Source organism: Orycteropus afer, unplaced genomic scaffold (assembly GCF_000298275.1).
Source record: "Orycteropus afer afer isolate SDZICR_OR568_19922 unplaced genomic scaffold, OryAfe1.0 scaffold00048, whole genome shotgun sequence".
Taxonomy (NCBI): Eukaryota; Metazoa; Chordata; class Mammalia; order Tubulidentata; family Orycteropodidae; genus Orycteropus; species Orycteropus afer.
This window is the reverse complement of record NW_006921635.1, coordinates 10926011-10950665: the sequence shown is the minus strand read 5'-3', so window position 1 is coordinate 10950665 and position 24655 is coordinate 10926011. Positions and strand designations below refer to the sequence as shown.

The 24655-nt window shown below is 51.7% G+C and overlaps 2 protein-coding genes across 2 annotated transcripts in view; one reads left to right on the top strand and one right to left on the bottom strand.

Annotated features, from left to right (window-relative positions):
- The window catches only part of TESC (tescalcin), a 74226-nt gene extending 72285 nt beyond the window's left edge, over positions 1–1941 (top strand). The window contains exon 8 of the mRNA XM_042780612.1: positions 1864–1941. Within this exon, the coding sequence (XP_042636546.1) occupies positions 1864–1941 (78 nt within the window). The remainder of the gene's footprint in view (positions 1–1863) is intronic.
- A 7742-nt stretch (positions 1942–9683) lies between these two features.
- The window catches only part of FBXW8 (F-box and WD repeat domain containing 8), a 162403-nt gene continuing 147431 nt past the window's right edge, over positions 9684–24655 (bottom strand). The window contains exons 9-11 of the mRNA XM_007938281.2: positions 13376–13549; positions 10377–10487; positions 9684–9834 (exon numbers count right to left, since the gene is read on the bottom strand). Coding sequence (XP_007936472.1) covers positions 9684–9834; positions 10377–10487; positions 13376–13549 — 436 coding nt within the window. The remainder of the gene's footprint in view (positions 9835–10376; positions 10488–13375; positions 13550–24655) is intronic.

Below are 24655 nucleotides of genomic sequence, written 5' to 3'. Positions count from 1 at the left end.
CTCTGGCCATTTTCTGTGGACGGGACAAGAATTCTTCCCGCCCACACTGACGGGAGCGGCCCCTGCTCCTCTCAGCCCCTGTGCCTTGTGGATAGTTCAGTGTCCCCAGGTGTGGATGTCCACTTTCAGAATGGCAGCACGCTCTACCATCTGTCTGGGCCTCTGATGTTACAAACCCCTCAAATTTGGGAATGGAGTCACTGCCCGCCACTGTGTAAGGATGAGTCCACTCTGCCAGGCACTTGGGGCTGACCATCCCATGAACAGTATCCCCAAGCCCTCGTCAGGACTTGATCAAGGCACACAAGTTGGGGAGAAGCTATTCTCACAGAAGAGCAAGACTGAGTGTGGGTCCCGGTCCAGTGAAGGCACTCGGGACACCAGGGCACACTAAGCGGCCGTGGAGGGGGCCGGGCAGGCCTGTGCTCACGGCTCATTGGGGGACTTCAGCTGGGCACAGCCCTGCAGAGCCGAAGCCAGATGGCTCAGGTCGGGCTTTCCTCCGATTGGCCAGCACTGGCTGGTCACCAGCAAACAGATGGAGGAGTGGTGGGGGGTGAGGGGAGCAGAAGCCCTGTGCCCCTGGACTGGGACTGCTGCCTCACTCACCCCACACAGGTGCCCCCACTCCAGGGCTGGGCGGGGACAGGGAGAAGCAGCAGCAGGGAGTGTACCGCACGGGGTCTCCGGCTGGTGTGGGGCCTGTTCATCTGGGAAGGTGACACAGGGAAAGAGAGTTGGGGACAGGAGACTGGAGGGGGTAGAGCGCAAAAGAATTTCTTAAGCCCAAGGGTAGAACAGGTGGCGTTTCTGCCTCTGAGACCAGCTGCTTTACGTGGAAGGCTGGCCAGTGCCCGAAGCTTGTCCTGCCTCTTTGGCCTTGCCCCTTCTCTGGAGCGCCCACCCCCCACCCAGCTCCTGTGGTGGCTGTGTTGCCCCCCCGGCACTCAGCAGAAACTGCTCTGGGCATGTGCTGCCCCCACTGACCGAAGCAGAGCTGCCGGGGGGCCGTGGGCAGCCAACGGCAGGAAGGTGCCCGGAGGGCTCCTTGTCACTTGGATGCTGACGAGGTTCCGACTCCCTCAGTTCATCTCATGGCTGTCCCCAGAGACGCCAAGTGACAGCTGGGGCATTTGAAGATCTTACCTAAGTGCGGACCGTGAAGTTACCACCTACAACTTGGCTCGTTCCTGCTCCTGCCCTCCGCAGTGTCTGGGGCCTTGTGTTGCCCAGAAACGGGCAAAAGCACAGTCAAGGGAATGAGGTACCCTGTGATGTGGACAGGAGTCGTGTAGCCTGGAGGGTGGTAGGCCCTGGCTGGGGCAGGTTATGCCAGCCGCATCAGGACCAGGTATGTGGCCGTGGATGTGTCTAGAACACAGGCGACTGTCCATCCCAGGAAGGTTCTGAAGACCAGACTCCCGTGACCTTTTCGTTAACGATGCTAGCCTAGTGGAACCTTTTGTACACAGCCCTCCCCGAACCCTCAGTGTTGGGCGCATGGGCCACACAGGTGGTGGTGCCCCCACTTTACAGATAACACAGAGGCCAGCTGGTCTGCATGACCACCACAAAGCCTTTAGAGTGTAGGGGGACAGCAGTCGGGTGACTTCTCCAGCTCCACTCGGATTCAGTATTAATAACTCGCTGTGATGGCTTCAGAAAGAACCCAGTGTCAGCTCCAGGTTAACTGGAAACAAAACCTGGATAGAGGGGTTTCTGCCTTGCCTAGCTCAGTCTTGAAACAGAGCCCTCGGCACGTGGCGGCCTGGAAGTTCTCAGCCACTCAGTCCTGGGGACGGTGGGGGTGGCAGTGGCTAGGGCCCTGGGCCGATGGCCTGATGCCACTCCGCCCTGTTCCAGATCTGGCAGGGGATCGACATAGAGACCAAGATGCACGTCCGCTTCCTCAATATGGAGACCATCGCCCTTTGCCACTGACCACCGCTGCTGCCAGTCACTGCGCTCAACGACGGGGGCGCTCCCCGCGGGGCCTTGGCAGCCGTGGCCGGGGGCCAGCGGGCGGCCTTCTGCTGCAGCGCCGGTAAACTCACTCCTGCTGTCCGCTCGCTGGCTCGGGTCCTGGTCCTGTGGGGTGTGGTGGGTGGGCCCCTGCTGTTTTTACCTCTAATAAAACCTGAGTTTGTTAAAGAACACAGCGTCCGCCCCTTCCTCCGCCTGCTGAGAAGCCTGGTCACCCGGCAGCACAGATGTGTACACAGCCGGCAGTGGCTGCTGGGAAGATGGTGTGCCCCCCCCCCTTTATCTCTGGTGTTTGGGTTTATTTTAGGCTGATATTTAGGAGTGGCTGCTGTTTTCGTGCATAAATGCTGGCTTCATCTGCCTTAATCCCAGCAAGGAAAATAGGGCTGCACCCGGGCCCGCAGACGGAGGACCTTCTGGAAGGCCGGCTTGGGCACTGGGCTTCCTCTGACCGTGTGTTCAGGAGGAAGGAGGGGGTGCATTGAGCTTGCTCTGGCCTCGGGCAGCGATTTGCGAACTGTCACGGTGGCATGGGTGCCGGGACTCCAAGCCTCTGGCCCGCTCCAGACCCTGGCTCCTAACGGTGGGGTCTGCGCTGCCGAGTCTCGGGAACTCTTTCTGGCGGGATGGCTACAGCAGGGCCTGTGGGCGCTGCCGTCCCCACCCACAGCCTCAATGGCAAAGGTAACTTGTCAAGTCGGTGTTGCTCTGCTGTCAGCTGCTGTGGCATCGGCCCCCGGCTCGTGAACGCTGCTCGGTCTTGCGCCCGCCATCCCTGTGACCGACTGGATCGGGCCGCTGGGATCCACAGGGTTTTCACTGGCCGATTTTCAGAAATGGACCGCCAGGCCCTTCCTCCTGGTCTGTGTGGGTCTGGAGGCTGCCGAAACCTGTGCAGCGTCACAGCCACACACATACACCTTCGCTGACAGTCGGGCTGTGCACTCGGGGTGAGGTAGAGAAGTTTGAAATGTAAAAAAACCACACAAAGCAGCGAGGTGAGCTGAGGGAAACACTCGTGGACAGCAGAGGGATCCTGGAGGCTGGCGACCCCTTATCTGTCACCTGCTTGACACGCACAACCTGAGGTGGGTCTTGTTGCATTTGCTGCACAGATGAGGCGGCTCAGAGGGTCTCCTCGTTGGTGAGCACGTGGCTTGGGAGCCTGCCGGGGCTGGACCAGGTGCACCTTGGTCTCCTCTCCCGTCGCCCAGGAGATGGACGATTAGAGGCAGGTTTACTGTCTCCCAGTCCACGAGAGGTCACTCTAATGCCACCTCTGGAGCTCTACTCCTTAAGACGAGTGTCCTTTCTGCCAATGTTTGCTGTTCAGAGCAGTGGGTCAGGGCGATGGGGAGGGAGGCCTGGTTCCCACCCTCACGGGCCAGCAGGTAGTGGGAGAGACGAACCCAAGAAGCGAATCGGAGTGCAGCTGGTGCCCTGGGAGGTGGGAGTGTGAGCCCCTTGCTGCTCTGGGGCTGGCGGGGTGGGGGCACCGCATCGAGGAACTGGCCGAGACAGTGAGGCGGGGGGACTTGACGACTGGTAGCCTTTTTTATCAGGTGGCGCAGAAAGCCCCTCACGCAGTGGTGCTGCCCTCCCCCCCAACCTGCCCTTTCCTGAGTCCACCGAGACCACAGTGTCACCAAGCAGCAGGGTTGTGGGCACGGCCACCATGGGACCACATTTCCCAGGACACTCCCCCAATTTGGTTCAGTTTTGTTGTTTTCAACAAAAAACCTCATTGCTGTCAAGTAGAACCTGACTCATAGTGAGCCCTCCTTGGGTTTCTAAGGTGGAAATGGATTGCCCAACTTTCCTTCTGAGGCTGGGTTTAGAACCACCAGCCTTCTGGTTAGCAGTCAGGTGCCTTAGGCATTACACCACCAGAGCTTCTAAGCAGTTTAATGTTAAATGTTGTAAGTAATGGCACCTTGGCTCCAGGGTCCCGAGTTCCAGTTTGGGAAATGTGGCAGCTACAGGCACCTGTCAAACTCGCTCAGACACTGAGGGCCAGCCTACTGGCTTTGACAGCTCAGGCCATAGCTTTACTGAAAGAGCCAATTAAAATGTGATTTATTCACTATGGGCTTAGTCCACGCTGCTGAAAAGCAAGCTAACTGGTTGAGAATCACTGACGTACTGTCCAGTCGGCAGCATGAGCACTCATTTCTACCTGAGACCGAGAATTCCCAGAGCTGGCCTGCCTGGCCTGTACTGAAGGGGAGGTTTCCCTGCGTCCAGGTCATTCAGGGAGTGGTCGGTGAAGCCCTTCTGGACAGGGGACACGGCCCCCCATCCGGCAGGTTGCTGTCTCGGTTAGTGGCAGGGAGGCTGCTGCTCCCGGCTGGGGTCTCAGTGTGGTCCTGCCTCTGCACAGGGCCAGCTGCACATCAGGACCCGGCAGGAGGCTAGGACGCAGCTTCTGCTGGGCTTGGGGGGGTGCCTGGACCGGCGGGGCCCGGGAGCAGCAGTGGCTGCGGCGCGTCAGGATGCCCCACCCGGAGCAGGTGAGGGGTGTGCTCTGACATGTGTCCTAAAACCAGCAGGGGACAGAGTGAACAATGTGTTTAAGTGCTTTTGTTGGGAACCTGCTTTCTATCAGAAACGACACTGGAGACTGCGAGGAAACAGACCGAGATAAGTATGGAGACAAACATTTGAAGGAAGCTGGAGTGTTCTGGTGAGCTCAGCCTCTTCCCCCATATCCTTCCACCCATCTGCCAAGAAGCTGCTCAAACAGGGTTTTAGTCTGACATTGCCATATTACCAAGGGGAAAAATGGCCAGAGCTCGGCTTTTGGCTATTAAAGAATATGGCGGTTTGACACAATCGCATTAATTGGGTAGGTTAACAAAAGGGCTGTGTGATGGACATTGAACACATGCAGCTCAGGTGGCCATTCCCCAGCCCCGTTAAATGTGAACCACGGGTAAGGGGACAGAGTATGGTTAGGAGAGCTTCCGGGTTGGGCCAAGCATCCTCTTTAGGGAACAAATTACTCCTAGGCTTTAGCAAAATAATTCCATTATTTTCTGGTCCAAGGGTCTGGGACGTTCTTTCTGTGCTTTGCTGACCGGTTGAGCCTGTCTCTACCTGCCGGCCACTAACGAGGCTGAAGCTCTGCTCCGCCATGCTGGGAACAGCCCAGTGTGGCGTTGCTAGGCTGATGGAGAGTTAAAAATACAAGCTGTCTTGGCGAGGCCTCAGCAAACACCTGCCTTGCAGGCTGTCCGCCCACGTGGTGACCTTGGGAAGCCTTGCATCCCGCGGAGGGGCTGGGGTTCCCACTGCACCTCCATGAGTTGAGCCGGTGCCTCTCCGTGCTTCCAAGGATTTGGGAGCAAATGCTGCTGGGTCTGGTGGAGGAGGAGCTCGGCATCGGGGAGGACTGCTCGTGGGCAGCGAAGGCTTAGCTCAGGGCTTTAGGGTGTCAGCACCCCAGAACGGCTGCAGTGCAGGCAGTCAGCTCAGGGATGTGTGGGGAGCCCTCTCCACCTTACAGAACCACCATGGGGTGAGTGGCTCAGCACTGGGCAGGGGAAGAGTTGACGATTCGGGCTTGGCTCTGGAAGCAGGGGTTCTCCCTCCCTCCACAGGAGAGAAGGTCCTGGTGCATGGCCGGTGTGTGGCTACTGCTGGAAGGCCACACTCCACAGCAGAGGCTGAGTGCACGGCCCACATGGCACCTGCTGCAGCCCAGCGAGAGCGGGTCTGCCATCCCGCGGTGGAGGCACATCCCGTCCAAATCGCTGCAGGCCCCGCGGCAGCAGCCAGGTAACCATCTGGCCTGGCCGTGCAGTGGGAAGCCGGCAGGGCTGGGGCTCCCGGCACCGTGGCTGGGGCCAGCCAGCGCCATCAGCTCTCTGCTGCTGCAGATGCTACCCAGAAGTCCCGAGTCAGGAAGGCTACGGCCTCTGTCCAAACCCAGTCACGATCTTGCCACAACAGCAGGCCCCCAGGCAGCTCTGTCAAGAGGACCTGGGAGCTGGGTCTTCAGCAGGTGAGAGGCATTTTCATACAGCGAGCAAGTCAGCAGCTGGTGTGTGCGACCTCACACGCACCGTGGGAAAGGCCACCCCTTCATCTGGGGCCTCCTGTTGTCCTGGGGCATCCCTGGGTGGCACTCAAGTCAAGTGCCTGGAAGCTGGCTGAGGCTGGCAGTTCAAGTGCACGCAGACACACTCATAGGCAGGCCTGGAGACCTATGCCCCCCCGCCCTGTCAGCCCCTGGAAGCCCTACGCAAGCACACTGCAGCCTGGGGTACGCGAGGCCACCGGGAGCCGCAGCCGACGGCCGGCAGCTGGTCTGCCCTCCGGGGGACGCTGGGGCCGAGGCCTTCGCCTTGGGCTGTCAGCTTTCCCTTCAAAGGACTAGCAGTTCCAGTCCTAGGGTAGTTGTTTTCCCTCTTATCAGCTGAGACCGAAGCAGTAAGGCAGGGTGGGATGTCTACTAGGGCCAAGCCATGTTTTCCCCAGAGGAACTTTGCAGACTCGCTGTTCCCTGGGCAACAGCTGCTCCCAGGGCAGCCGGGGCCTGGACTGAACACACACTTTGGGGGTGAAGACGGAATTCTCCTGGCCCAATTCTCCCTTCAAGATGCTGAGATGAGCGACACCATCCTTCTGCCCAGAAAATGCCCCATGCACAATCTCATTTGGAATCTTGTGGGGTTCTTGGATTCTGGGCTGAGAACTTCTGTAGTGGAGGTTCTGGAAAAAACGATTCTGCTGTGGACTGTCAGGCAGGTAATCGCACAAGGTGAGATTTAGCAAAATATCACCTGATGTGACCAGGGTGGGTGGCATGGGCTAGCACAGAGGTGTCCCAGGGGCTTAGCATGGCACCCCATGCACACGTGTTCAGAGCAAGTGGAACAATATATAAATTAGAGAGTTTCAATGTTAGAACAAGAATATGTCATAAAGGCAAAAGCAAAAGTCACACGACACTGTAAGGTAAGACATGAGCTCTCGGGGGTCTCCTTCCAGCTCCCCCAGTGGCATGTCTGAATCTGTTCTGTCTTAAGGAGAGATTGTGGGTGGAAGGGTATGAGACGCAGGAGAGCTGGAGGAGGGAAGACAGAGCTGCTGAAAATGCTGTTACAACTTGCGAAGATGCTCTGTCAGCCAGCAGGTTTGAAGGTAAGCTGGCTATCGGGAGGTGGGGATGTACACGGACCATCTCTAAGTATGGGGTAAACACTGGTTCTGAGGGAATGGGTGTCCTTTCCCATCAGGGTACGTGGTCCCTGGATGCCAAGGGAATAGCAGCAAACACTGGTTTGGGCTGGCGGGCTTGAAGCTCCAAGTTTGGGTCCAACACGTGGTCCTCCGCAGAACCCCAGCAAGCTGTCACGAATGGCAGATGTGTTCTAATCTGGCTGGGAAAAAGCCTGTGCTGGTAACATTTTTACAGGGTCCAGCTGTTAGCAGTGAGTAACAACAGTTTGAGATTCTGGTGTGTGTTAATTTTGGTCAAGGTTCCTGGGCCTACCTTCTTGTAAGTCCTTCAATCATCTGAAATTGCCACAGAGCTAGGAAATGTGAGCTCGAGGTGGCAAGGGGCTGCTTCTTGAGAAGACAAAACCGTGTCAGTCAGCAGTCCAGGGGCAGGGCTGTGACAGTGAGTGCAGAGGCTGGATGACAGCTTTACGAAACGAGGTCACGAGTGGGTCAGGCCACCAGGACAGTGAGAGGAAGCACAGTGTCCCATTTGCTCACTGAAGACGGCTTCATATTCGAACTCCTTTGGCTGAGTGGTAACTGAAGCCTGTCCAGACCAGCCGACTGTCGCAGGAAGGCTGTCTGAGATAAAGCGTGTTCTGTGTGCTGAGATGGCATTTTACCTGGGCGGCTCTCCATCTGCCCTGTTTTCCTTTCTAGTTGGACACCAAAAAACCAAATCCACGATAAAAGTCAATTCTAACTCCGAGCGACCCTCGTTGAGTTTCCAAGGTGGTTGATCTTTACAGAAGTAGATTGCCCTGTCTTCCTTCTGCAGAGTGGCTGGTGGGTTTGAACCACCAACCTTCTGGTTAGCAGTCAAATGCCTTAGGCACTGTGCCACCAGAGCTCCTCCTCCTGGTTGGGTAAGTGGCCCTTTTTATAGCTCAAGCCACCTGAAAACCATTCTGAGATTTTCCCAAGTCCCAGTTCTGGGCCTCTGAGTACCAGCCAGCGTGGCCCAGCTTAGCTTTTCTCTTGGATCCGGGTGGGCAAGCGATGCCCACACTGAAAGCCCTTATTCCGTATCCCTAGTTGTCTTTGTTTCTGATGGTCCCTTGCATCTTTTTTAGTTATCATTTTCTGTCACTGGTATGTGGCCTTATCCTTGGCTGTCTTCAGCTTTCTGAGGGACGGCTCAGGTCTTTTGTCTTAGATCCTGTTAAGGATGTAACTGCTCTCTCATCTCGTTCTGGCCAAACCCAAGTCTTGATACTCAGGCGTCTGTCCGCTCACAGTCACTGGGGTTGGGGGCTGTTCACCGTTCGTCTCTTCTCCCTTTTTAAGACCAATTTACTTCAGACACGTTTTGCATTTGCAGGTGAATGCTTCCTGTTGGGGTTGGCTTTGTGTTGATTTCTGACTTTACGGGGTTGGGGGTCACGGGGTTTGGCTGCATGGCTTCAGCATCTGTGACATCTGAGCCTTTCTACCTGGTTACCTGTGAATGGTCTACAGGTATTTGAGAAGGGACTACATCCTAAACATCTAGGGCCCCATGCTTGTTACTTACGTACAGAGGCAAGGCCTCCGGATCCCCGAGGTTTTGAACGATCTGTTGCCCACCCACTCTGAGGATGGGTTGGTTGTGGTGGTCCCTGGGTTTCTGCTTTGGGACTCTGAAGGGCTGTGAGATGAAGCGGCAGCCACAGCTTCATAGCAGTCACGTGAGGACTGGGCTTGTGCTCAGGAGGTGGAGGCTGGTTATCAAGGTGAGCCGTCCTCTCGTGTCGCCCTGCTCTATCTGAGTGGTTGAAGGTAATGGTCTATCCTGTAACTCGCCCTCTACTGCAGAATCACTGTCCCTTCCTTGTGGAGGATGGAGGATTACTCAGTGAGTATTTGAAAAGTATCGCATCTTACAGACACACAAGAGTGAAGGAGTCATTGGTGACGTAACCGTATAAATTTATAATTATGAACCATAGGAAATGCTGTAAAGAAAGAGTACTGCTCTGGCAGATTCACCGGGGGTGGGGGGCCGAGAGGCCACCATGACTGAAGAGCTGTGCTGAGAGCCAATGATCAGACAGGGTGAGGCTGGGGTCCTGCAGGCGCAGCCCATCCACGGGCCAGCAGGGCGAGGATGAGTCTGCCATATCTGAGGATGACATGGGAGACCTACAGGGCACCTGGGAGTGAGCACTGGCTTGTGTGGGATGGTGTTCCTGTCATTCCCTAAGACCGCCCCGGGAGAAGATGTCCCATGTGGGGGTGTGGGAGGAAGGAGACAGACATCTGAAGTCATCTGTGAGCAGAAATGGGGGTGCAGAGAGCACAGAGTTAAGAAGAGACACGGTGAAGATCCCACCTTCAGCGCCGACTAGAGAAGAAGGGCCTGGCACTGGGGATGAACGAGGCAGGAAGAAGTGGTGTCACCCCAGTGCACCTCGGGGCTGCTTCCTTCCCCCCAACACTTAAGCCCAGTGCCCAGACTTCACGAAACTGGCTCTCCTCCCTGCTGCTGCCTGAGGTCACTCCCTCACACTATCATAGGGGAAAGTGAGTGCCAGGTCATAGTTGTAGCTGGCCATGGTGTCGTAGGCTGAGCGGCAGATAGGCAGGGAGCTCTGGAAGGCCAGCTGGTTCACTGCAAACTCGTAGGCATGGATCAGCCCCCGGTGCCTGGAGAGAGCAGAGAGGACATGGCAGAGAGGACACCGGCCACGGCTACCCTTCAGCCAGGATGGCAACTCACTTCAACAAATGTGTGCTGTGCGCCCCCAACGTGTCAGACTCCAAAGTGTCAGGACTCGAGGAACGAGGGAAGACAGGCAAAGGGACAAGTCTGATGGAGCGTGTGAGGTGCAGGGAGGGGACATTGGGGGGGCCCCTCGAAGAGAGAACGTCAGCCCCAAGGAGGGCTCATCGCCCCTCAGATGCAGCCCCCTCCCTCTGTCAAATCCAGACAGGAGTGGTACCTCCCACAAAGCTGTCCTGCAGAAGCTGTGAGCAGCTGTGGGAGTAGGGCTTCAAACAGGGATCCCACATGGATCTCACCCCCGTGGCGTCAGACACGTTCCCAACTTCCTACAGGGGGAGTCGCCATGCCTGAAGCTATGTCCCGCCAGGGACTCTGTGGCATGGAGCTGGCTATGGAAAAAACCCAGTAGGCTTGTTTTCTCTAGACACTGCAAACCCAGCCCCACCCCAAGCAGCCAGCTGACCTCCTGTGTGTGGTGAAGCTGTCCAGGTCAGCGTTGCGCACCACCCTCTCGTAGGGCACGTTGGCTGTGATGAGGCTGTGGCTGTTGAAGGCTATGTGACGAACAGGGTGCCTGGAACACAAAGGTGGGTCCCACTGACATGGAAGGCATCTGATGCAGTCCCAGGGAGTGGGGGCCACAGGGACGGCATCTCAGACCTGCCTGGCCTGAGACCTCCCCTGGCACCTAACCTACGAAAGGCAGGATGCTGCGGCCGATGCCCCAGCCTCTGGGTGTGTCTTATAGAAGACACACTCGAGCCAACTCGGCACCACGTGGGGCAGGACACCCGCCTCTGCCTCGCGGGCTGGAGGGCTTTGGCCAAGTCACTGCAGCTCTCAGAGCCAGAGTCTCCGCCTGCAGGGGGCGTCAGTGGTCAGTAAAAGCCCCTGCAGTGCTGAACTCAGAGCTGTAAGTGACAGCACTTTGGGAAACCATGGCCCTGAAGACTAAATCCACGTGGTGACGTTCTCAGTGACCCTCGCCCTGTGCATCCTGCTCTGTTCACAGCCTGGAGCCAGAGCTGCAGCTCAGACAGGTGCCTGCCATCAAGGAGGCTCCGCATGACCGAGGCCGGTCAGCTCCGTCCCCTCTACCAACGGGCAGCGTTTCTACAGCAACAGAGAGGGTGGCTAACGGAACCCCCACCGGAAGGAGAGGAGGGCAAAGGGAGGGCGCGCTGAAAAGATGGGGGAGGACAGTGATGCGACTGGGCCGGAGCGCGGAAGAGGAAACGGGAGGGCAGCCTGGTGCAGAGAGAAGCCAGGCCTTTGCCTTAGTAGCCTCTGTGTGGTGCAGACTGGCCTCCTGAGGGAGACGCTGCGGCCGGCGCGGGTGTGCAGCTGTAGGTGTGGAGGGAGGCCGACGCTGGGGCGGGCCCAGGCAGCTCCGGGGGCTGAGCCGGCGCTTTAACCCAGTCTGCTTTTACAAAAGACCTGCATTTGTACCTGTTCTCGCCAACCAAAGAAACCCAAAGAGGATGCTGACTTCTACAAAAAATGATGTAAAATTCGCGTGTGTTTTTCAAAAAGGCAGCAGGCACCCTCAGCAGTGAGAGAGCGCGTCATTGCCCTGCTCCTTGTCTGGGAGCGACACGTGGCATCAAGCTGCCACAGCTGGGAACCGTGTGTGTGCATTATCTGGTATGATTTTGTAGGTTATTTTTTGGGTCAGGGAATACGCAGTGTTTCCCATATAACGTAGCTGCTGCTTCTCCACACCATTTTCAGCACATGAAAGGTTTCCCAGGAACCACCACTTTCACATAGCAGGGGGAACCAACACTGGAGAGTTAATTGCCTTCTGGCGCCACCTGGTGGTAACTCCGTGCATCACCCCAGAAACCAGCCAAAAGCCCAAACCAAGCTCACTGCATAGAAGGCAGGCCTAGGAAGGCTGCTCACAGCCACCCCTCCTTGGGTTTCTGAGGCAGTATCACCAGCCACTCCTCGGAAGGAAGGTTGGGCAATCCTACTTCCGTAGCGATACTGCCTCGGAAACCCAAGGAGGGGTCGCTATGAGTCGGGGCCGACTCGACGGCACATAACAACAACAACATCACTACGGAAGTAGATTGCCCAGTCTTCCGAGGAGTGGCTGGTGGGTTTGAACTGCAAACCTGGTTAGCAGTCAAATGCCCTAGGCATTACACTACCAGAGTATCTGCTGAGTGAGGAAGGTGCACAGTGAGACACAGCCAGGCAGAGCGGCCCTCACAGGAGGCTCTAGACCCTGAGGTCCAGCTGAGAAGAGCGGCTGGCCGCAGCACTGGCCAACAGTGCCCTCCGAAGAAGAAACCCACTGTTTCCCCTTGGTTCCAGGTGTATGTAGGAGGGGTGGAGAGAGACCTGCTCCTTGGCCGAGGGAAGGTAAGTTGCTCCGGTCAGCACCGGCCAAGGCTGCCTGCCTGTGATGGCAGCCTGGAGGGAAAGATCCCCCATTCGGCTCTGTTAGCATTTAGCATATCCTTCTCTTTCCGGGCAGGTCCAGGCTATCCTGTCCTAACAGTCTCTTCAACAATGTGGAGGTCATTTGGAACAGATGTATGTGGTTCTTATTTAGCTTTTAGAACAAGAAAAAGGTGTTCAAGTGGGCAGTGGTTAAGGCATTTGGCTGCTAATCAAAAGTTCAATGGTTCAAACCCACCAGCCACTCTGCAGAAGATGAGCCAGTCTGTTGCCATAACGACCGACAGAGTTGGAAACGCTATGGAGTTGCTGCTGTGAGTCAGAATCAACTCAAGGGCAGCGAGTTTGGTTTTAGTGAAAGTAAAGGCTCCAAGCCTTTTCGAAGATTTAAAAGCTGCAGGTCCAGTGCACTAAGGGACGGTGACTGTGGTGAAGAGTCTGTTGAAAGTAGGGGATGGCTCAGTCATTTCAGAGTGAGGGCAAATTTATGTAACATTAAAGTAACCCTGGGCATGCCTGTGTCCCTGAAGCCATCAGCCTGTGGTTGCAATAATAGCTGACAGCTATTAACTAAGGATGACTTTAACTGTAATATCAAAAAAGTTAAGGCTGAAAGTATTCAGGCCTAAAGTGCCCTTCCAAACAGTTTAAGTCCAAGAAGTGAACATACACTGCTCAGTGTGCTCGTCATGACTCAGGCGTTGAGGACAGTGGGCCGGGCCGACTCTCCCGGGCGCCTGCCGCTGCCCCCTGGATCTCAGGGAGTCCCACTGTGGGCTTTAGCTGGCTTCCTTCATTTCTGAGTTATCCTTTCCACCTGAATTATGGGGGAATGCAAAAACTAACCAGAACAGCGTCGGGGAGGAGTTAGTTCTGTTCTCAGAGAAACGGCATCACCAGTGACTAGCTGGCCGTTTCTCTGAGCCCCAGCTTCCTCATCTGAAAAACAGATGTGACAATGGGCAGGAACAGGAGGATTAATGTGGTCGGCCATGGGAAGCAGTGGGTGCCCAGTGTGCCTGCGCTGCTTCTGTTCACGGGGAAGGACCTTACCGGGAATGTACCTCCCACAGCTTTTGGTTCATACGATAGTCCCACACGGTAACAAGGCCTTCCTCGCCGCCGCTGACAATCTTCCAGTCATCCATCTGGACTGAGGAGACTCCGAGTTGGTGAGCAGAGAGTGACAGAGGAATTTTGTCAGTGCGGAGGTCATGGATCCTCACCCTAGGTGAGCGGAGAGAAGGGCCATGCATTAGAGCTGGCAGGTGCAGTTTCCCACTCAGGGGTGCCAGTCTGTGCACAGCATTCCTAAGAAAGCAGAAGACAGCCCCCTTTGTTAGCAGCCATCTTGCACCTCCTCATCACCTTCTTCCCTGGGCTACGATGCAACCGCGCTGAGCCGGTTGAGAGAAGCTGAACCTACTTAAAGGCCTGTGGAACAAGACACACCCAGGACCTCAGCTGCCCTGATGCTCCTGTATCTGCTCCAGGGCAGATGACCCGCCTGGAGAAAGCCGGCCTCTGACTGGCACTGTGACACGCATGGGGGCGGGCCTAAGAAGCAGGCTCAAAGCTCAGTTTTCTGCTGAGCACCAGAATTTTGCCAACAGTGAATTCTATTCTGGGCACAAGGTAAACCAGCTATACTCAGCTATAATTCAAACCCTTACTTTTTAGGTCTTTAACTTCACCATCTTGTTGAAATCGGGAGAGGGAAGTGTGACAAAGGTCCTGAGATTATGTGGACACTTGGCAGCTACTTAAATTCTTGAAATAATTACTTGCTTGTAATATTCCGAATGTTGTTCAAAACCTGTTTTTTATACACAAGTATATGCTGAATTGCCACCTAAGGATGAATCACCAGCCACAGAACTCTCCCAGGCATCAGAAAAACCAACACGCTTAGTTTCTAAAAAGAAGCCACAAGAACGTAAGTAGAACGTGGGGAAACTAACTACAGATGAATTCAGCAACCCTACGCCGCGGGTCAAAAAGGGAGAGACAACCATTCCCCTGAAAAGACCTCATTTAGTAGAGGAGCTGAGCCAACAGTGGTCATTCATTAAACTTGCTCTAAAATCTGAAATACAGCCTAAGTCCTGGATTCCCTTGTTGTGTGAGCATGCACACACAAATCTAGTATGTTCTGAGGGGAAGTTACTATTTTAAATTAACACAAGGGACACAAAATGAGCTGCCTATGGATATTCTTAAAGCATTTCACAAAGAGTTGAAACAGAATACAGTGAGGACCAGCAATGCCAACCCCCAGGTCCTCTAGCGAGGTCGGAAACACTCAGAGATACAGCGTGTGACGGCAGAGTTAAGTCCTAACGTGTCTATAGTGTTGATAGCTGCACACAGGACAAGCCCACCTATTAACAGGCAGAATTTCAAGAGGATTGTGAAGTAAAACAGTATTTGCTACATGGGAATGACAAGGAACAGAGGCTACCATTTCACTATCAGAAAAGGTGGCCATCAGGGCAAAAAACATTAGATGAAGATCATCCCTTACAAAGAGAAAGAATACAGCTCTGAAGCGTTGGTAAAACTGGCCTGAAAAACAAAGGCAATCTATAAGGACCCCATTTCCTTTCTCCCGAGTATTTTAAATCTCCAAATTTGAAAGCTTAGATGAAATAAATGGCTTTCTAGGAGGCAGAAAATCCAAACAACAAAGAACAGACAGAGAAGCTATCAAGGAACCGCACGCCAACACTGTGCAAACCGCCCCCCAGCACGGGGAGCAAGGACAGCACCCCACTCCGACAGGAAGCTAGCATGCCACTGACCAAACCCTGCAAGAGAGAGGACAGTAAGAGAAACCAGAGATCAGCATCAGTGCTGAGACTGGAATCACGTGTCAGCCAACAGGGTGCCCAGCCACCGACCCACAGAATCTCACTAGGCAATGTAACACAGCTCACCTGACCACTGTCACAGAGAACACCCAGCCAAACATTGTCTCCAGGATGCTGAGAGGAAATCTTAGGAAATTAGCCATGTTTTCATTAGGAATGAGTGGTGTATTTCTTAACAGTGGTTGACTATCACCACTGTTACTTCACACTGTTCCGAAAAATATTAGACAAAAATGTGAGAAAAAACGAAAAGAAGTGGACAAAATTATCATTAGTGAAAGATAACAATCCAAGAGAATTCAGTAATCATTCAGAATCATATACTGATCTATATTCTAAAACCCATAGAAACAACCATTCATTTTAAGAATGTAGTTAGAGAAATAGCCTACTTGCAATTAATGGCAAAATCCTCTATGATGATTATTTCAACTTGGATCTCTACCACATACTCCCTACCCCCCAAAAAAACCCAAACTCACTGCCATTGAATTGATTCCAACTCATAGCGACCCCCTTTGGGTTTCTGAGTTTGTAAATCTTTATGGAAGTAGATTGCCCACTCTTCCTTCTGAGGAATGGCTGGAGGGTTTAAACTGCCAACCTTCTGGTTCGCAGTCAAATGCCTTAGCCACTGTGTCACCAGAGCTCCTTATCCTACCACACACATTATGCCAAAATAAATGATGGCATTCTCAGAGTAGCGCAGGCCTTTCTAAGCATTAAAACATGCACACCAGAGGAAAATACTGCTAACTGTGTATGACAGTGGTGACAGTTTTCTCCACACTTCGTATCATAAAGTCAAGGCCAATGATAAACTGGGGAAAATGGGACAAAGAGGGATAACTTCTTCCAGCAGATCCCTTCAAAGTCACAGTAAGAGCTGACCACCTGATACAGAGACGAGGGAAAGATTCCCACAGTTTGCAGAAAAGAAACACTAATGACGCTTAAACACGACTGAGATGTTCAGCAAGCTCACTAGTGCTACCAGAGATCAGGAAATAAAACCACAAGGTCAGACCACTGATCACCCAGCTGCCCGGCAAAGACAAAAGTCTGTGATAGGCTCTGTGGTGACGAGACCTGGAGAAATGGGTGCTTCCCTGCTCCTCATATGGGCACCAATCCCACTTTGGGAGCGATCTGTGAATATCCACTCAAATAAAAAATGTATTTCACGCTTGCCCCAGCTAGTCCCCTTCCAGGAATGGATCTAGGGCTTATGTACACATGTGCACCCATCTCAGGAACCAACGGGAATGGGTCTCAACACAGGGCAGAGGCAGGAGCACAAGGCTTGGGCCCACCCAAAGCGGGGAGAGGCATACTGAGATACCCGCTTTAGAAAAAGCCATAAAACGTCTATAAATGAAAATATTCTGCCTGAAGTGACATTCACTAAATCCACTAGGCAAATAAGAGAGTCTGTGAATCAGGTAAGTCTGAAGAAAGTACCCGGAATGGGGCACAAAGAGATGAAAAGTATGAATGGAGTTAAGAACCATGGAGGATTCAGCCTAGGTTCAAAGGAAGCCTGAGAAGAGAAGAGAACACAGGTGAGGAGGCACTCACAGTGAAGAGCTGAGACTTTTCCAAAAGTAATGAGAGGCATGCACAGTCATACTCAGTGAGCACTGCCCAGAAAAAAGAAAAAGGAACACACACCGAAGTGTATCATAATAAAACAGGAAAACACAAAGACCGAGAGGTTGCAAGAGCTACCTGAGGAAAAGACACTACCCACTAAGGAACAGTAATCAGACTGACAGGAAAAATCAGAGACAACATTTAAGTTGTCATGAATTTGAATGACTCGAAGTGGACTTCCCAACTAGCCCTGTTGACTGAGCTCTAGTTAAAGCAATGGCGGCTCAGCCACACGGTGCAACAGGGCGGCCGTTAGAGGAGGAGGCAGGACTGTGTGAGCTCAGAGGCAGTGCCCTCTGCGCTTCCCACCACGCGCCTGGGCGCAGCACGGACAGGCGTGGGGGCAAGCCCGGCCCGCTGTGCTGTGCACGCTCTGATGACCCTTAGAGAACACTGTTAAGCAGGCTCAGCTGAGGTGGCAGCTGGGGAACTCCAGAAGCAGGGTGCTCAGAAGGCTGGCACCTTCCTCTAGGCTTCTTGGTGCTTCTGAGGTCAGTTCTGAACATGCATGTTACCTGTCTAAATAAAAACTGAATGGTGAAATTCTGGAGGAAGATGAACCGTTAAGAGCAGTTACTTTGGAGAAGAGGGACGGTAAGGGAGGAGGGAGGAAGCTAACGGAGTGCTTTTCTGTCTCCTCTGGGCACTGCCGTATCCCTTAAATCTTTAAAGGATAAGAACTCCTTCGTGATGCACCAGGGCCCTGGGTGGTGGATGGACAGGTATTCACTGTTAACTCTTTAAAGTGTCCATACACCTTACAGACACTCACCATGCACGCTGCTTCATAATTTTAAGGTAATATACATTCATCTACTTTCAAAGTCTGAATGCACCCAGAGACCCCTCAGAAGGCAGGCCTGGTGGTCTGCTTCGAAAAGGTCCCAGCCTGCCAGACCCTCTGGAGTGGTTCTACTCCAACACATGGGGCCAGCGTGAACAGGAATCGATTTAACGACACTACCACCACCACATACTCACCAAAACCAAACCAAATCACTGCCGTGGAGATGACTCTGTCTCACAGAGACCCCCACTGGGCTTCCAGGCTGTAAATCTTCATGGAAGCAGACTGCCCCATCTTTCTTTGGCGGAATGGCTGGTGGTTTCCAACCACTGAACTTTTGGTTAGCAGCCAAATGCCTTAACCAGTGCACCACCAGAGCTCTTTTTATAACCACTTAGGTAAAGATAAAAACCAGTTACCAAAGTATGGGGTCTTAAGAGACAGGAGAGCTCCAGCAGCGCTTCCTGCTGAGCCGTGGGACTGCCGGGCTCACCTGCCGTGGACTGTCCACCCCCCACCCCGGAGAGAGAGAGCATGAGGTCAACTCTGAAAACAGAGGTCTCGCTCTGGCAGCATCACAGGCGGTGTCTGGGCAGGGAGGGTGAGAGAACGGACATTTGGGCAAGAGAGGGCAGAAGCAGCAGTGCTATGGGAATGTCACTCCACCTCCAGGCTCTAACTGCCCTGCTTACTAACGGGAACTTGGAAAGGCTGCGGGAGAAGAGAAATTTGCAGCCCGCTTACTTTTCAGTGCATATTCGATTATTAAGGGTTGACTCTGCCATGGTGATTTTCATAACGAGGCCCTCTGTTGAATATTTATAGGCCACAATTTACAGTTTGGCTGTTAAGGAGACAAAGGCAAACACAAATTTGGTCCAGAAGTTCAAAGTTTGCCATCTGTTTTCCTATTGTATTTAGATACCAGCATGGTGGCTGCAAACAAAACAAACAAATGCAGCAAAAGATGCGGCAGGCCGGTTCAGGACGGGATTCGGTGTCACCAAGGAAAACAAAACGGGCCCAAACAGACTGGGAACTCTTCTCCACACGAAAAGAGAAAGCGTTTCTGGGACATTCCTCAGAGGGGCAGCACTCTGGTTTCTTGTCGCCAGGCGGAAATGGCAGAAACATGGAGCAGGCGAAGTCCACACCAGCCACTCAGTTCACAGTAAAGAAACAGTTATATCTGTGGGCACATCTGACCGTGGCACCCCTCCTTGCAGTGCAGCGTACCTTGGCAAAGCCTGTCACCTCAGCACTCAAATCAATGCTCGATGCTGGGGAACAGGTAGCCGGCAAACGGGCACCCAGACCTGCCAAGTTGACTGATTCCAGGGACAAAGAGGAGCCAACGGTTGATATTGTGAATCCCTATCTAGTGTGTATTTCATCAACTTTGCCTGCTGCAAAGAAAAATAATTGGTCCGAGAGCTGTAATTGTATTATGTTAAATATTCATGGTTGGGCTTGGAGGACGGTCCCAACACTCCCCTCCCCTGTCTCCAGCCTCTCTAATGAAAACCGCACCATAGGAGTCAGCTCTAGCCTGCCAATTAAAACAAAAGACACCAGAACCTTCCAAAGACTCCAGCAGAGGAACAGCATCTGATGGGCAGGAAAACGTGCTGGAACCGAGAGGGAGGCACGCTCTGGTTGGTCGTGTGCTAAGAGAGCTGAGTAACTCAGTGTAACACTTGCAGATGGAGCAAACACAACACTGACGACACACTCCCTCGCTGTCTAACAGCAGGAGCGTGCTGTGAGCGCCCCGCAACTTTCTGTTTGTCAGGGCAAGGACTACACTCCCAGACTCCTTAACTGGGGGTCACATCTCAGGGCGTGCTTTGGTTTGGATTTTAAATAGTCCCGTATGACAAACAGGTAGGCTGCATTTGATGGCAAAGCTAAAGCCGATTCAGACTCCGGTGTGGGAGTTTCATTAAGAAGGACCTGACCTCCAGCTATATTTCTATCCAGAAAACAAAGAGAACATGCAATAAGGTATTAAAATGTAGGCCTTTCTATGACCTAATTAATCAAGATAACTAGTATTTTTTAAAAAAGAAATCAATATCCAATCCTTTTGGTTTCATTGAACCTGGGTTATTAAAGAGGATTTTAAATATAACCCATATGTCAAATCAATAGCTTTATCTGCACGGCACCAAGGAGGGTTTTCTGAAAATGACTCATTTCAAACAGAGCTCTTGGAAAAACATGTATCTTCCAGGAAAATGGCCCAGTTTAATCCAACTAGGCTAAGCTTACAGGTCTCTGTATTTTGAAACTGCAGCTCTGAGGTTTAGTGTTCTCTATCTACTGCTCCTAAAATCAGTATGGCCAGAGTAGCAAATCCCCCAGAACCAGTCACTGAACCTTTCTAGACCTGCTCGCTCAGCTGGGCCAGCACGTGGAGGAGTTAAAAATCTCTGCTAGACCTCCATGACCCACAACAAGCCAGCCCTATGATCCTGTCTGTGGAAATGATGAAAACATATGTAATACTGGAAATAATAAGGAACATGACCCCAGATTGGAACCCGGCTGCCCACTTAGCACAGGCAGACTCCAACACAAGCTTTTTGCCTTCATACGTGGTGTAAAACATGCCTGATACTGGGAACCTTACTTTGCCTTACTTAGTGTAAAGGGTGAGATAATGGATTAAAAAGCTGGATCATCAAAATAGTGATATACTGCCGTAAAGATGGACATTTAGATTCATAGAATTGAGAGTCTAAAATAAACCCTCAAATTTACAGTCAAATGATTTCTGACAAGGATGCCAAGAGAATTCAAAGAAGAAAGACTAGTTTTTTCAGCAAATGGTGCTAGGACAACTGGTTTTCCACCTGCAAAAGATTAAGGTTGGACCCTGACCTCACACCATATACTGAAATTAACACTTTATCGAACAGTGACCTCACTAAAACTATAAAACTCTTTGAAGAAAACATAGGAAAAAAATCTGTGTGACCTTAGGTGAAGAAATGGTTTCTTAGCTATAACATCAAAAGTACAAACAAAAGAAAAAAATAGATAAATTGGACTTCATTGAAATTAAAAACTCTATTCCAAATGACACCATCAAGAAGGAAGGAAAAAAAAAACAACCCACAGAATGTGAGAAGGTATTCGCAATCATTTATCTAACAAAGGATTGGTAACTTCATTTACTTAACAAGGGACTGACAACTAGCACATACACACTCTTACAACTCAATAAATAAGACCACAAATAACCCAGTTAAAAAACGGGCAGAGGATCTGAGTAGACATGTCTCCCAACGAGAAATACCAATGCCCAGTAAGTGCATGACAAGGCTTTCAACATGAGCCATCAAAGAAATGCAAACAAGAACCTCAGTGAGATACCAGTCATACCCACAAGGTTGTCTATAATCAGAGACAACAGCAAGGGTTGGTGAGGATGTAGAGAAACTGGAACCCTCGTGTACTGCTGGTAGGGATGTAAAATGGTGCAGCTGGTTTGGAAAGCAGTCTGGCAGGTGCTGAAAAGGTTAAACATGGAATTACCATATGGTTAGCAATTCCACTCCTAGGTATGTATGTTAGGTGTTGAATGCTGAGGAACTTGACCAGGGTGAATTGTTGGGCAAATAAGTTTTATTGAATCATCTGTCTGGCAGATGGGCTGAGGCTTAGAGTAGCATCAGCCCCATCCTTTCTCTGCAGGGTGCTTAAGTAGTGTTTTGATGTAGGAGGTCATTTGCCTATTTCAAAAGAACCAATCCTAAGTGTTGAAGAGGAACTAAACGCAAGGGAGGGCGGGGACAAGATAAGCCCAGGATGGGGACAAAGGATCCAAGCTGAAACTGGGAGTGGGGGTGGGGGACTGCTTCCCGGGAGTGAGGGGTGAACAAAGCACTCTGCCGGAAACTGGGGTTTTGGGAGCACAGGAAAGTGAACAAAGAGCCTCACCGGAAACGGGGGTTTGGGGGCGGGGGCAACTGAAGGGACTGAGAAGAGAGACAGAGAGAGAGAGACAAACTATGTAGATACTGGCAGGCTGGGTAGAGGATGAAGGATTTATCTACCAATATACCCAAGGGAAATGAAAGCATGTCCACACAAAAGCTTGTATGTGAATGTTCACAGCAGCATTATTCAGAATAGCTCAAAAAATGAAAACAATCAGATGTCTATCAACTGATGAATGGATGAACAAAATGTGGCATATCCATACAGTGGAATATTATTCAGCCATAAAGAATGAAACACTGATACATGCTATGATGAAAACATTATGCTAAACGAAGAGACACCAGTCGCAAAAGACCACATACAGGCAAGTATCCCAGTTAGGGACGTCTGACTTACAGACAACTCCCATTTGCTGTTTCGAGCAGGGCTTTGAGCCAGTTCTGTGATGGTCAGTTAAGCAAAAATGGGAATAGACTGGAATTTTTACAATTTGGGTGATTCATCATGGTAACCAGAACCGGAAAAATTATGAGTTGAAGGCCTGGGGTTCTGGGCAACTCAGAAGAGGCGTAGTGAGCCCCTTCAGGAGCCTGATGCGTGAGACTGGATCACTGGCATGACTGTGGAGAGCCACACGATGCAGCACAGTCAGCCACCGCCTTTGAGTGGGGCACCCCCATCTTTGAGCTGGGCACCCCCATCATCTTTGAAACCAAGTTAGAATTATGTGAGTTTGTCCTCATTTTGAAATGACTGAATCAACCACTACTCTCAACAAATTCTTCATCACGACCACATTCCCTTGCTGCACATGCAGCTTTTAAATCACTGAAATGGCTTTGAGCCTATTCTTGCACTATCCAAATCAAACCCAACTCAACCCACCGCCATTGAGTCAATTCTGACTCACAGCAACCCTACAGGACAGAGCAGAACTGCCCCAGAGGGTCTCCAAGGCTGTAAGTCTTTACAGAAGCAGACTACCTCATCTTTCTCCCATGGACTGGCTGTTGGGTTTGAACCGCTGACCTCTTGTTTAGCAGCCCAATGCTTTAACCACAGCCCCACCAGAGCTCCTTTCTTGCACTAAACAAACAAACAAAAAGCAAACTCACTCTCATCCAGTTGATTCCGACTCATAGCAACTCCTGTTGGGTTTCTGAGGCAGTAAATCTTTATAGAAGTAGATTATCCAATCTTCCTTCTGTGGAGCAGCTGGTGGGTTTGAACCACCGACCTTCTAGTTAGCAGTCAAATGACAGGCATTGTGCTACCAGAGCTTCTGTTTCCTGCACTAAAGTAGGGCTAAATATGAACCATATGCACTTGTTCCAACTGGCCTACAAATTCTTAAAGACACAGTAAGGAACTTGTAACTCAGGGACTGACTGACCTGTAATGATCCCACCTGTATGAAACTTCGAAAACAGGCAAATGCGTAGAGACAGAAAGAGGAGGGGCTGTTCTGAGGTGGTGGGATTGGGAGGAAATGGAGAGTGACTACTAACGGGTAGAGTTTTCTTTTATGGAGTTCTGGTAGCATAGTGCCTAAGGCACTTGACTGCTAACCAGAAGGCTGGCGGTTCAAACCCACCAGTCACTCCTTGGAAAGAAGGTTGGGCAATCTACTTCCGTAGTGATACCACCTCGGAAACCCAAGGAGAGGTCGCTATGAGTTGGATCCAATTCAATGGCAGTGAGTTTGGTGTTTTTTTTGTTTTTCTTTTATGGAGAGATGAAAATGTTCTAAAACTGACTGTAGTGGTGGTGAACAGAACCCTGTACGCTTATTAAAAACCAGTGAACAAGTTAAATTGGTAAATTGAATGATAAGTGAATTCTCTCTCACTAAAGCTGCTATAAAATTTAAAAATGTGAGAACATTATGGGGGGGGCCTGTGGGGTCTGTTGGTTCAACGACTGTTGCCTTGGCAACCCAGTAACAGCCTGACATGTGCCCTGACCACCAACTCTTATCAGTAGAGCAACGATAAGCTTCTCCATTTCCATCCTTGATCTCACTGAAGAATGAGATCACAGATGAGAAACTGAGAATGACAGAAGGGAAGAGGACCTCTGTAACATGCCCTGCACTGCCAGCTACAGTGTTTATTCAGATCAGTTAACAGAAAGTAGGAATTCTGATCCTGGCCAAGATGGAGGAAGGCTACTACTGCCTGTCTCTGCTAATGACAACTAAAACTTCTGGACAACTACAAAACGCAAATACCTGAGGACTGTGAAAGTAAACAGAGATAGGCGGACTGTGGAGGAGCCACACAGACAGGGGGAAGTGTTCCCCATTTTCCCCCCTCTTCTCTCACAGCATAAGCTCTGGTGGTGCAGTGGCTAAGGCATTTGGCTGCTAACAAAAAGGCTGGTGTTTCAAACCCACCAGGTGGGAGAAAGAGCTTAGCAATCTGCTCCCATAAAGATTTACAGTCTCGGAAACCCTCTGGGGCAGTTCCATACTGTCCTATAGGGTGGCTATCAGTCGCAATCAACTGGATGGCAGTGGGCTTGGTTTTGGTGTCTCTCTTTGCCCTGAGTATTGGCACCAATAGCAGAGCTGAGCGGTTGTGCTGAAGGCTAAAACTCCAATGGAAACTCTACCTTCCTGACCCAAGACACCAAGAAAAGGGGCCCTGCAATGCCAAGAGTGTGGGGATATCTTTGTTTTTCCTTTCTTTTCTCTTACAGGTTTGCCCTTAGGGCAGGGCCCAGGCACAGAGTTGCATGGTGGCAGCAATGCAGGCAGGTCAGCCTTATTTCTGGCCAGAGGATGAGAAAAAAGGGTTCCTCCTGGCTGGAAAGTATACAGATTTCCAGAATGGAGGAAGTGGAGGAGTCCCCATACTACTGTGTATGAATCCGCACAAATCGCAGGCTCTTCCCTGACATGTGCAGGACAGGTCCAAAGCAGGGTAACAAGGATCATGGGGACGAAACTTACATGAAACCTGTTCATCTGCCAAGTCTCAGATGAACCCCAGGGCACCTGTATGGGACAGACTCAGAGCAGCACAGCCAAGACTGGAAACTGAGCTGACATTACAATTACTGGTCATGGAAGGC